Genomic DNA, 13,021 nt, shown 5'->3' with positions numbered 1-13,021 from the left:
GACTATACTTCCACAGCTGGCATAGCCTGTCTGCAATTACCGGGGAGAGCAGCTGAGGCGGGCTGGGGACAACCCCACAATCCCCAATTCATGGCGCTGCTATGATATCGTGACCATCATTGACAAGCATGATTTGCAGTCTAATTTCTCCGCAGCCGGGGTTGGATTGTTGTGCTACATGGCAACAAGATGCGCTGCGGTTCTGCTAAGGTTAGTTCCTTTGTGCAACGATGAAAGCCAGGGGAGGGGGCGATCCGAGCGGCGGGATAGGCTGCTTGAGAAGAATCGCCATGAAAATTCCCATATGAATAGAGCGGCTTGTCAACGCTGAGCTACAATGGTCCTTTTCAAAACTCATCTTGCAGTCAAGCCTCACGATGCGCGTATCTCTTGTCGCGTTCTTCAGTTCGGCGGTTGTGCTGGGAGCCACCCCGTCTCTTGGCTCACCGGCCAAGCGATCATGCTCCCAGGCTGACCTGACCGTCAAGCTGGACGCTGGAGTTGTTCACGGCACCGTCGAGGCAGCCAACCCCGACGTACGCCAGTTCCTGGGTATTCCTTATGCCAAACCGCCCCTTGGCGACCTCAGATTCGCACCTTCTGAGCGGCTGGAGTCTTTTGGCGAAATCACGGCCGACACCTTACCACCAAGTTGTATGCAGTACTTGACCAGTCTTGCCAGCATCTGGACGTATGATGTCCTCCAATTCAACGAAGATGGGCTCAATACTACTGGGCCACAGTCGGAGGATTGCTTGACCATAAGTGTTTGGGCGCCACGAGGCGCCAAGAAGAACCTCCCTGTTCTCCTTTGGATATACGGAGGCAGCTTCAAGACTGGAGGAGAAGATGTTCCCTATCAGATACCCACTCAATGGGTCCAACGGACACAAGACCACATTGTAGTCTCTTTCAACTACCGAGTCAATATCTTTGGCTTTCCCAATGCCGCTGGGCTAGACAACGACAAGCAGAATCTGGGTCTGCTAGACCAGCGTCTGGCTGTTGAGTGGGTGAGGGACAATATTGCCCAATTTGGAGGTGACGTGAACCGCATCGGTAAGTGCATCAAATGACCACGGCTGTGTTATGCGTCTTTCATTTGGCAACTCGGACTTGTGACTGATTTGTATGGGTAGGGCTCTGGGGTCAATCAGCAGGAGGCATCAGCGTGGCGTATTATAGTTACACCTATCCTGAAGACCCCATTGTTTCGGCACTACTGATGAACTCTGGAAACGAGTATCTTGATATCACTTCACCAGATACCACACACTCCAACTTCACATTCATGGCTACACAATTCGGCTGCGGCGACCTCGAGCCAGAGGAAGAATTGGCATGCATGAGGACGGTTGATGCTTCTGCCATTGAAGATTTCCTGCACGTTTACATTGATAACGGGACCGAGCCCACCGTGTCGTTTGCTCCCATTGTTGACGAGAAGACTGTGTTTTCCGACTTTTATGACCGCGCCTTGAATGGAAGCGTGGCGGCCTTGGTGAGTGTCAAGAGGCGGTGCTCGTGAAGTCAACGGTTGCTAACTGAAACCAGCCGACGATCATGGGTTCCAACTTGGACGATGGTATTCCGTTCGTCACATATAGTCCCGAAGGGGTCAACCAAACATTAGCATACGAGGTTACGACACAGTACTTTTTCTGCCCTACATTCAAGAGTGCCAAGTAAGTAGATTTGGTCTCCATAGATTTGGAATATGCACACTAATCTGTAGCTAAAGTAATCGCGTTGCTGCTGGAGCGCCAGTCTTCCGGTATGAGTATTCGGGCAATTTCAGCAACATCTCACCCAAGCCATGGATGGGTGCTTGGCACAACTCGGAGCTGCCGCTCTTGTTTGGCACTCATGCGAATTATCGTGGACCGTCCACGACATTGGAGATTGAAACCAGCATTGCTCTTCAAGATGCCTGGCTTTCTCTTGTTGCTGATGGAGCTGCAGGCCCCGTGGCGCTTGGTTGGCCGCTGTACAATAGGGATGCTGGCAGTCTGCTCAGAGAATTTGGCAAGGATGTGGCTGCGCAGACGACCAGTTTTGAGGATTGGGAGAGTACCTGTCCTGAAGCACTTCAGCCTTGAGTCTAGTGGCACAATGAATCCCAAATATGGTGGCTGCAGCAGCTGTGCTTCTAGGGAACCGTCACTTGAAACTGAGGCACGGCCGATTCTGTCAGCTTGCTTCAGTCGTGGTGAAAGTACTTGAAATTAATTCCCATCCCCTTGGCCTGAATGCTTTGTCGATATTCCCATTCTCGAAGAATCGACTTTGGTGAAGTGATCCGAGTGTATATTCTTGATTAATCCTTTAGTATCTATACTAGTACCTAATATGACCAAAGCACCAAAGTGGTAATTGCGCCGAGCCCAATCACACTCCAGAGGTTAAAGCTGGAGTGCAACTTTACATTACCCGCGTTCTCGGAAGTTTCATTGCTCGAAGAACTGCTGCCATTATTGTTGCTGAGACCTCTTTGGATGCCATTAGATGCCAGTGTTGCATCTACAAGAGCAGCGAAACTCCCATTGATGTGACCTGGGGATCGCCAGCTGGACCAATCGTGAGAAAGCAGACCCCAAGATTCATCGTAATCTTGGACACCTTCGCGTATATAGTAGCTTCCACCCAAAGACCAAATCATCCACCCAGCTTGCTGATCGGCTAGGAATTGCTCGATACACGAAGCAAATGTGCCTTGCCAGGTTGAGTCATCCTGCACAAATCCAAACTCTGTCATGACTACAGGGAATGGGTTTGGCGCATCGCTTTGCAAGGCTCGAAAGCCGTCTGTAAGAAGTTCTTCATTCAGCGCAGTACAGTTTTCGAGTCCGGGTCCCTTGTTGATATTATCGTAATTGTGTAGTTCTAGAACAATTTTGTTGGCCGTGGACTCATCAAGCTCGAATTTTCCAGATCCCGGACGGAGAGCCGTCTCATTCGTAACGGACTCAAGTGTGGTATCCGAATTTAATCCCGACAAAAAGATGAGGATGTCTGCGTTGGCCGTGTTGATCGCTTCTACGCCCTGTTTCACATACTTGTACCAGTCCTGCCAATTGTAGGACTCGGCGTACAGCGTGGAATTTCCAAACGGCGGGCGCAGCTCATTTCTGAGGGACATGGAAATGAAGTTGGGCCAAGCCGATGCCTTTACATGTTGTTAACATGGACGGAATCGAGTCAACCAAGAATCACCTACATGATCTGCCATGTATGAGAGGCCTCGCGTCCAGTTGGCGACGGGAAAGTCAGAGTCTCCCCACCCTGATGAGTGCCTGTTAGCACACCGTTCGAGTCTGTAGTCGGACATGTTCACCTACACCCATTGTGATCAAAGTAGGTGCAACACCAGCCGGCCTTGGAAAGATGGTTATCGAGGTGGATGTAAATTTCATTTTGCTGTGCCTCGGCCGCAATCGCGTCAAAGACCTTAAACTTTAGCTGACAAGCCATCATGGCAGACATCTAAAATACTCACTTCCAATCTAGTCGTGTCGTTCGAAAAGGAGGGGTTAAGAGAAAGCACCTTTTCAAAGATCGCGGTTCCGTTCTCCTGGCCCAACGCATCAACGAAAGCCGCTTGAAGAGGGATATCGTGACCAGCATTATCCTCAATTTGATCAATCATTTCAATTGCATATGTCAACCGAATAGAGTTGATGCCTATGCTTTTCAACAGGGCCATGATATCAGATATCGAGCGGTATTGAAGCCCTTCAGGAACCATGGCATCCAAGTGCCCTGGCCAATTTACACCCGCTATAAATATCAGTGCATTGTGTTACAGCCTCAATTCTCCGCAAGCTTACCGTATGTAAAAGACATGCCAGAGGCATCTACAACATATTGCTCATTGGTCGTGAACGGCCCATTGGGCCATGGATCCTCTCGTGGTGCCAGCAAAGTAGCATTGCAAGTGGCTATCCAAAGAACGAATGTCGCGCAGAGAGCACGCCATGTGCACAACATCATGACTGCATGCCTTGATCACGGTTGGGAAGTAATGAGCGATGATGCCAGAACAGGCTATGTCGATATGAAAAATAGTTAGGGGAAAACGATGCGCAGGTGATGAAGATTGGCAAAGAGGACGAGTCTGGAAATGGAATACGAGCTAGGGAAGCTCGATGATGAGGGATGCACTTTTCTTGCCCTGCTTCCAAAACGCTCGATCTGCGCCCAGTGGTTCCAGCGTTGTAATGTGTAGATCAGTGGCGAGGCCAATGCAAGGCTTGGCCGCAGGGGTCCGTATGACGTTGGGAGAAACAACATTGAACTAACTGACGAATACATCATCCTTTCCATTGCACAGCGACCAGGCACAACCAATCTACGAAGAAATTGAAGACCTGATCTCTCTATCAATTCTTGTGCGCATGGAGCCTAGGTATTCATAAGGTCTAAAAAGATGCTGACAACAGCGCCCGCTTGTAGTTCTGCTGTTCCGAATTTCGCCAACTGGGTACCCCTGTCGTCGGGATCAAGCTCGCCGCCCACGGGCTTTTGCGAGTGATGAGGATCAAGGGTGATAACGACTTGAAGCCTTAAGCTAATCAACACCTTCACATGGTCTTTTTCTTCTTCAAAGTTTGGCCAGTCAACGGGACCAAACTCCACGTTTCTTGTATGATTGCATTCCTCGTGCAAATGTGACACCCCCGGTGCCCTTGATGATTCATCGGTCTTGCTTGCTGACGGCTGGATACCAAAGCAGCGTTATAATCTTGAAGAATATCTAGACATTTTTCGGAAACAATTGCATGCTTCAGTATAGATTCTATGGACTCTGAAATCTCCATGAACCTTTCGCGGTAATACACATCAACCCGATTTTACTTCATTGAGTGGCAATAATTTTTCAACTCTTGTCCCCTGCAGGTTATTTTCGATATCCTGCTGGCGTTTACTCTCGTCGACCACTCCAAACAAGACATCCATCTGCTCTAATGACAGATCCTACGTTGATCACGTCAGACCAGACGACAAGTATTGGAGTAAAAGATGTATAACATACCTTGGTTTCAGGGAGTAGCCAGGCAAAGATCGCTGCAACAGCATTCAGGGTGCCAAATACCTGGAACATGTCAGCTTGGTTTGCTTTACTCTCAACCCGGCCACAAGCAGCATGGAATTTGCGGCAGTGGTACATACCATCCACGTTCTCCAGCCAATGTGTAGTATTGAGATGGGGGTGATTTTCGAAACCACAAAATTCCAAAGCCAAATGTTTGCTGCACCAATACCCATGCCGTAGTCGCGTATGCGGGTGGGAAAGATTTCGCCAATGTATATCCACTGCAGAGGCCCCCATGACACAGAATATGCCACGACGAATAGATAAATCAAGGCCATCATGCCCTGTGCGGATGGAGATCCGGCACCATTGCCTTCCGCAGTCGGAGGATGGGTTTTCAGTACCGCTCCGAGCCCAAAAAGAAATACACCCATAAAGAAGGCGCCAGCGACCATGAGAGTTTTTCTCTTGAATATGTGCACGCCGCCGACAATGAAAACAATTGTGCTAGCAAATTTGATGCATGTGAAGACTCCTGACGCCATGAGTGCAGCGTTCTGCCCAGTGTATCTGAAATAACGTTAGTTTGTGGCTCAGGTTTCCATCCTGTACAACATGCTGGCAAGTCTTGCTACAGCTGGTGCGCAAAAGAGGCATGTCAGGACTTCTTACCCGATCTGTGCAAAGACGGTCGGCCCATAATACAGGATAGCATTATGTCCACACCACCTAGATTTCTTATTAGCTTACCGCACAAGTTTCAAGAGTTGCTGGCAGACTTGCATGGCGAATAAACCAACTCCGAGCGCCCACATCAGTCTGGCTAGATTCCTTGACTCAAAGAGCTCTCGTATCGTGCGACCTTGTGTTTGAGCCATCTCTTCGTGTATCTGAGCACGAATCTCTGCCATTTCACCAATTATCTCACTACAATCAGGAGTCGCATTCCTTAGATAGCAGAGACTCTTTGTAGCCTCATCGTATCTGTCCTGCTTCGCCAACCAACGAGGCGATTCGGGGATAAAAAAGGTTGTAATCATGACAAGTGCTGCAAGAATGATCTGTAGCGACAATGGAGTCCGCCATTGAGTCGCATTCGAGTCGAGGTGTACGGAGCAGCCATAGGTCGTCCAATAGGCCAACATGCCCCCGCTGACGAGAAACATTTCGAAGAGCGACATCTGTTCTCCAGGTATCTGTGTAAGTTTCCACGATCTTGATGAAAGTCAAAGAAGTGATCAAAAGTCAACGCACCATTATCCCACGGAGATGTTTCGGGGCTGCTTCCGCAACAAAGACTGGCGCGACATTCGAAATCATGCCAACTCCAAGTCCAGCGACGATTCTTCCAGCGTAAATCAAGCCCAAGGTCGGGCCTGAAGCGGCAACTTGGAGGATGCCACCCACAAGAAAGAAAGCTCCGGCGATAGCAAGCATTATCTTTCGACCGAGGTACTTGTTCAGTATTGGCGGTATAAATGTTCCAAAGAAGGCGCCAGCGTTTAACAGGGCAATGATGTTGGAAGATGCTTCTGCATATACAGCTGTCGATGATGCCAAGTTGAACTCGTCTTTGAAGCTTTTTAGAGCTACGACGCCTCCGGCGACACCTGTGTCGAAACCAAAGAGGCATGAACCGACATTGCTAAAAAGGTATCAGCACGCAAGTACGCTGCAACTTGGACCTTGAAGCTCATCATTGTATCTTTTTGCGATTGACGTTTCTCCGACTGTTGCATGGCCATTTGGCACTTACACGGCTGCTGAGACGGCAATCGCCGCTCTATTCTTCTGGAGGCTCTCCATTATCGTCATTATGGCAACAAGGCACCACGGAAACCTGGCTATGACCTGTTCAGTTCAAAGCATTGGGCAAATTCAGAAATCATGGAGCAAGATGGGACACGGTGAAAAATTCATAGTATCCGTCAAACAGGCACGTAGCTAATAATCATTTGCATTGTTCACGTGTCTCACTCCACGCATATGCGGCTAATCATTGTTTTGATAGCGCCTGTATTTTGGCATCGATAAGATCAGAATCGGCAGTTTCCACCCGACGGGCAAGTTGAATGATATGGGGACAAAGCACCTATGCGATCATTCAATCTGGGCGAATGATAAGGACGAATACCATGAAAGGAGCGATATCATTCGCATTTTCATGAACTTTATTCCCAACAAAAGCGTGCCAGCAGCCACCTCTGCCGAAGGATTTGATCTAGACTTGGGATTGAAATGCACGTAGCAGATAAGGCGCTTGACCAGGGGCAGACATTTCCTGGGGTTTGGGAACGGGCCGAGATAACCTTTCCAGCTGGGTGGAACACCATGATAAAGCAAGCGAGTTCCAAAGAAGAGACGTGTTTCTGCTTGTTCTTTCGATTGATTGGTGGGTACTAGCCGGATATGCTTATTTGGATGAGACCGCTGCGAACCTACCATGTCGTCCTCGATGACTCCTGTTGCTGATCTTTAACACTGAAGCCTGACTGCGAGTGTACTCCCATTTTAGACCAGAGCTCTGTGTGGTGGAATCGCATTGGCGCTGCGTCAGCAATGCCAGCCCAGTGCCCAGCATCTAGAAGCGAAGCCGGCATGGATTTTGTACTACCACAAGACTTTCGGGCAATCCATATGTCCGTGCTGCATCAAATCAATTACTATACATTGTGGCTAAATGAAACACACTTGTGGGAATGCCACAAACATGTCGCTTGGTTTCTTCGCCTGCCAAAAGGGGTTGAGAGTATGGAAACGGTGATGACCTCTCACGTGATACAATGGGATTTTGCTACATGGTATTGTTTCTCCAATGTTGACAATCAGACTATGCCGAGGATCTATGATGGAACACAAGTTTGTCGTCAAGTAATACATCTATTTCAGGTGCGCTGTTTCCTCCAAGACAAAGTGACTTTGTTCATATCTCTTGCAAGTTTAGCTCAATGCTGGAGACGAGATGCCGGGGGAATAGCAAGCTTGGAAGCAATACTCTGAACGCCTCACTGCAGCACTGCAGCACTGCACTACTACCCTCAACCATTATGGTTAGTGCCCCGCTTCAGGGATTCACTGGACCTGGCATCCTTTTTGCTTCTCAAGCTCCTGCAAATGGCAACTAGATCGTAGTGAGCACACGGTCGCGTCTCCCAATTGGAGATGAGCTTATCCATAACAAACAAACGACAGTCGCTCAGCCACTGCGCAAACATTTATGTGTGCAATTACAAGATTTACCGATGATCCCTCAAACTTTGTGTGAACCACGCAATGTCGGACCAGACAATGATTGGGTGCACCAGTTTCGGATGTTCTGGCGGATGCGAGCCGGAGCGGAAGACGGATAGGGAGCGGACACTGTGCTTATTGGTCGGCAGTCACCTGGGAAGGTTTGACGACCCGAAGCTAGCAACGTCAGCGTACATCCCCGATTCTATCGTATATGGAAATTAGAGAGGCAGATGTCTTGTAGTGTGGGTTTACGGAGAATCTTTGCTTTCACGTCCATAATTCTTCTTACCCTTCTCGTGGAATTTATCCTCTGTTCCAAAGTGCGTTTACCCAAACTCTGAGGACTTGGATATACAGCCAAGTCATTTTCATCACTACAATTATCTACCTAGTCAATAATACCATTGATCGAGATTCTAGAGTCTAGGGCATTTTGTCTAGTGGGTTTCAGATGGCGCCTTCACGCATCGCAGATTCTAGCAGCGAGCCAAGTGATCATAGTGACCATGGAGATCACAGCGACTTGAGCGATGACTGCGGCTGCACTGCTGGTCTCTCGCACAGTTCCGTTCGCAATATTCCCGTCACAGACGGCTCATCTCTTTACCGCATCGACACACATACACACATTATGCCATCAGAGCTCCCGGATCTCTCTTCCTATCCAACAAACTCGAAATCTAGCCCGTGGTTGAACTTGCGCCCATCAAAGACAGGAGATGCCGACCAAATAGACATGTACGTCGGTGATGCCTTTTTTCGGACCGTGGAGCCCAATTGTATCCATGCCGAGACGAGGATAGCCGAAATGGATGCTGCTGGGGTTGATGTTCAGATCATCAGTACAGTGCCCATTTTGTTCTTCTACGACGAACCGGCAGAACCAGTCACAGTCCTTGCTAGGGCACTGAATGATCACATTGCGGGACTCTGCTCGCAGTATCCGGACCGATTTGTCGGACTCGCGACGGTTCCTCTCCAAGACGTCAGCGCGTCGGTAGAGGAGCTCAAACGGGCAAAATCTCTGGGACTGAATGGAGTCGAAATCGGCACAACAATTGGAGAGACGAACCTAGACGATCCCGTCCTTGACCCATTCTGGGCGGCTTGCGAGGATCTGAACATGCCCGTTTTCGTCCATCCCTTGGGATACTCATTATCAAAAGAGAACAGCAAGAGATGGGCAAAGTATTGGGGTTCCTGGCTCGTGGGCATGCCATCGGAGACAGCACTCTCCATCTTGGCTCTCACCTCATCCGGTACTTTGTTGCGGCACCCTCGATTGAAGCTCTGCTTTGCACATGCTGGTGGGGCTTTCCCAGCGCTTCTCGGCAGGATACAGCATGGTTATGACTGTCGACCAGATCTCCTCGCAGGCGATGCTGGCGGTGTGAGTCCCTCGGACCACATGTCAAGAGGCGGGTTCTGGGTCGACTCTCTGGTGCATGATCCAGATCTTCTTGAGTTTTTATGCAAGAAGATTGGCCCAGAGCGGATCGTCATGGGAAGCGATTACCCTTTTCCACTGGGAGGTGAGTTGCAAATCTTCAAGAGCTTGAGATGACATGAGCTGACAATTTTACAGAAGTACCAGTCGCAGGGAAAATGCTCTGTACCGAGGAAAAGCTGGACAGCTTTCTGACATGGAACCAAAGAGCAAACATGTTGGCGGGAAATGCCATCAAACTATTCAACTTGGGACCAAATTTTCAAAAGTCTTTCCAGCAGAGGCTGAGTGTTTTTGCAAAGAAGTCAAGTTCAGCGGGGAATGTCAAATTGGAGTCCATGATACCAAACTAAAATTATAGCATAGCAGTGATAATGAATTTGTATTCTTACACATACTTTTTGCTTTCAGAAGAATGAATTCTGCCCATGGTCCGGCGATGGAAACGCCATTCCAGAAGAGCTGAAACCAATATCTAACGGAAAGTCAAGCTGACTTGGTATATCCATACTCGAGTCCATGGCACCCAGAAAATTGTTGATAGTGTTATCGAAAAAGCAGGGCTCTTGAGATACGGTCTGCGGTATATTGGCTTGTTGCGAACCTGGCAAAGGTGGATTTTGGGAGCCAATCTCGTCTGTACAGTTCCCGGAGGGTGCTGGTGCGTGCGCCATTTCTGGTTGTTGCGATGAACCGTGGAAACAGGATTTCTTTTGTGCACTGCCGCTGCCTGAGCCGCCACTTGCCCGCCGCTTTGCCGGGACAGATTTCCTCGTATCATGAGACGGACACCCGAAATCATGGTCATCGAAATGGCAATTGCGATCGCCTCGGAGTACCTGAAAGGTAAACTCGAGATACTCTTCGACAGTGCCTTGGCATTTCTTGGCGCCTTTCCATGATGCCTCGAGATTCTGGAGCACTTGCATCGCATCTTCCACATCGCGGAGTGCTTGGTACACAAACCTAGGATCATCGCTCCAACGTGCGCACGAGAGAAGAACCAGCGCAGAAACAAAGACATATTGGCCGTGGAATACCATGAAATGAGTCTTGGAGACGCACTCGAAAAACTCGGTCGAACCTCTGATGCAATCTGTGGCAGCTTTGGCACTTTTCAATTGAGCCCAAGAGCCTGCCAATGGACTGGGTCGATGGGGGTTGCGAATAAAGGCCCGGTGTAGTAGTATGACTGCAGAGAAGAAGGATGATAGGGCCACATGTTTGAGAGCCAGAGACTTTCCAGACTTGGCTGTCTTGATGTGAGCAGGAACCATGTCCTTTGCCCAGATATGCAATGCATCGTTGGCATCTCGCACTCGCACCCGCAGTTCTTCTCTCTTCCCGTTGATAGCCGCATTGCACCAAGAGTTTGCATTCCTGACCGAGTTGACAACCTTGAGAATGTCACCAATAATCCGGTATAGATGAATCATGCTCGTGAAACCGGCTACATCCATGTTTCGCGAACCATCGCCACAGCTTGGCATGTCGGTATCGCAGTCCTCGTCGTTGATGGAGAGCGGCCTACCCAGGGCTTCATGACGTCGTCAGCATGTATAATGTGTGCTTTCAGAAGCGGTAGACTCACCAGTACACAGCTGCCTTTCCAGAATATATAGGCACCACCATGTATTACTACGCCTGTCCCATTCATCTCTGGGTAGTCGCAATTTCTCAGATGAGCGATGTAAGCCAATATCCTGAGCTATGCGAATTGCCCGACCTATTGAAATCCAGGCTTCGGCTTGGGAGCCAGTCTCTGCCAGATACACACTCAAAAGACCCAATGCTGTGACCATGTCTAGTCTTCTTCCTCTGCGTTGCGCCGTTTTGCTCGAAGGCATATTGACATGATGCATGGCACGATTGTAGAACATGGGCCCTGCTGACAACCAGTGCCTGCCAGCGGTGTCAAAGATGACGTTGTCGGCTGATATGAGCGGGATTGAAACAGCAAGCAGCGCATAAAAGACGGCGGCGTGGCCGGGATCCCAGGTATTTCCATTCATCAGTCTCTGATGGATTAGTCGAATTTCGTGTTCGGCCATGATGGGAAAGAGATATTCAAGATCCTTGACGTATGTACAGACCAAGGCATCAACCAGATCTTTTGGTGGTAAATCAAATGTTGCAGCTGACTGTGTTGCGAGTCCACCCGCAGTGTCGTCAAAGTGTGTCGCCTCGAGACTGGTAAAGAAACTCTCTTCGGCTTCGTATCCCTTTCTCTCCAAGCCTTTTGTGATGTATCTTCGAAGCCCGATGCAATTTTCCACCGCAACACTCACCGTAGAGCCAAGACCAATATAACGCAGCTGGCCGTGACTGTCCGTATCCAACTCACCAAAACCATCTGCATAACGGCGTCCGCTTCCATCGTGCCCAATCAGAGAGATTTGAGGTTCGGGTGGGGTCTTGTCTTTGGTGAGAGGGCCTTGAGTACAAATCTCAGGATCATGAATCTCTTCGTTGGTTCTCTGAGCGTCGAGAGCCTCCGCGTCCGCATTCGGCCTATCTAAACACTGCCGACTATCGCTGATGGGTGAAGAGACCTGGGCGACAGATGTATCGTGAGGAGGACAAGCTTCCTCAATCAGCGCAGTCTGACCTTGGCCGCCGCTGGTGCCCTCGGGACTTGTGATTTCTTGCAGGCCGAGAATCGTATCTCTGCGGGCTGGTGCAGTCCCGAGCTTATCCTCAATGCGTTGAAGCTGGTCGAGATATTGTCCAAACATTTGCTCCATTTGCGCTACACGTGATTCCAGTCTTTCCATCTTGCTAAGCGCGATAGTCAGCTCCAGAGGCAGAGATAGTCCGCGCTACTTTGCGCACCTCGTGTCCGTTGCATTTGTATTCCGAAATGCCGGGGCGTTGAACTCGACATATTCGCATTGTATTTGGTATGTAGCGCAACGGCTACAAGTTTCTGCGCCATCACACTTTACTTTCTTGGTCCGACATTCGAGGCAAGCCCGCCGCACTCTTTGTCTCATGTTGGCAGAGGGTGCATTCCGCTGCTGTGACTGAGAGACTGACGTCCGTGGAAGTAGAGCAACGTACTGCATCGAAGTTCTATCTTGCTGGCAGTGGCTTGGATCGACAGATGCTTGCTGATGGTCTGCTTGATCGTCTAGAGGTGTAGTGATCCCGCCGCGAGCTATAGTGGCCGCCATTGTTGTGGACCCGGTCTCCTGGAGCTGTAAAAGCACCAATCCGGGGTCCAAAGGGCGAAGCTGGACTTGACGTGCGATGCAAGATGTGGGAACAGTCTACCGTCCGTATTTGAAAGAGTGCCCAAAGCAATCGCA

The 13,021-nt window shown here is 49.5% G+C and overlaps 5 protein-coding genes across 5 annotated transcripts; 2 read left to right on the top strand and 3 right to left on the bottom strand.

Annotated features, from left to right (window-relative positions):
- Window positions 1-377: 377 nt before the first annotated feature.
- On the top strand, window positions 378-2,099 carry PFICI_02129 (uncharacterized protein; the record flags this gene model as incomplete). Its single annotated transcript, XM_007830710.1, has 4 exons — window positions 378-1,059; window positions 1,140-1,501; window positions 1,555-1,685; window positions 1,742-2,099. 4 exons carry the CDS (start codon window positions 378-380, stop codon window positions 2,097-2,099), a joined length of 1,533 nt encoding a protein of 510 aa, XP_007828901.1.
- Window positions 2,100-2,344: 245 nt separating this feature from the next.
- PFICI_02128 (uncharacterized protein) lies at window positions 2,345-3,987 on the bottom strand (the record flags this gene model as incomplete). The annotated part of the gene is made up of 5 exons (XM_007830709.1): window positions 2,345-3,166; window positions 3,218-3,282; window positions 3,339-3,447; window positions 3,497-3,777; window positions 3,828-3,987. 5 exons carry the CDS (start codon window positions 3,985-3,987, stop codon window positions 2,345-2,347), a joined length of 1,437 nt encoding a protein of 478 aa, XP_007828900.1.
- An 852-nt stretch (window positions 3,988-4,839) lies between these two features.
- PFICI_02127 (uncharacterized protein) lies at window positions 4,840-6,847 on the bottom strand (the record flags this gene model as incomplete). Its single annotated transcript, XM_007830708.1, has 7 exons — window positions 4,840-4,974; window positions 5,033-5,092; window positions 5,170-5,602; window positions 5,705-5,777; window positions 5,829-6,213; window positions 6,287-6,677; window positions 6,789-6,847. The coding sequence occupies 7 exons, from the start codon at window positions 6,845-6,847 to the stop codon at window positions 4,840-4,842; spliced, it is 1,536 nt and encodes a 511-aa protein (XP_007828899.1).
- A 1,870-nt stretch (window positions 6,848-8,717) lies between these two features.
- On the top strand, window positions 8,718-10,066 carry PFICI_02126 (uncharacterized protein; the record flags this gene model as incomplete). The annotated part of the gene is made up of 2 exons (XM_007830707.1): window positions 8,718-9,798; window positions 9,852-10,066. The coding sequence occupies 2 exons, from the start codon at window positions 8,718-8,720 to the stop codon at window positions 10,064-10,066; spliced, it is 1,296 nt and encodes a 431-aa protein (XP_007828898.1).
- Window positions 10,067-10,120: 54 nt separating this feature from the next.
- Window positions 10,121-12,886, bottom strand: PFICI_02125 (uncharacterized protein; the record flags this gene model as incomplete). Its single annotated transcript, XM_007830706.1, has 3 exons — window positions 10,121-11,250; window positions 11,305-12,491; window positions 12,546-12,886. 3 exons carry the CDS (start codon window positions 12,884-12,886, stop codon window positions 10,121-10,123), a joined length of 2,658 nt encoding a protein of 885 aa, XP_007828897.1.
- Window positions 12,887-13,021: the final 135 nt, after the last annotated feature.

This window comes from Pestalotiopsis fici (assembly GCF_000516985.1).
Source record: "Pestalotiopsis fici W106-1 unplaced genomic scaffold PFICI_Scf_2, whole genome shotgun sequence".
Lineage (NCBI taxonomy): Eukaryota > Fungi > Ascomycota > Sordariomycetes > Amphisphaeriales > Sporocadaceae > Pestalotiopsis > Pestalotiopsis fici.
This window is presented reverse-complemented; position numbering and strand designations above follow the sequence as displayed.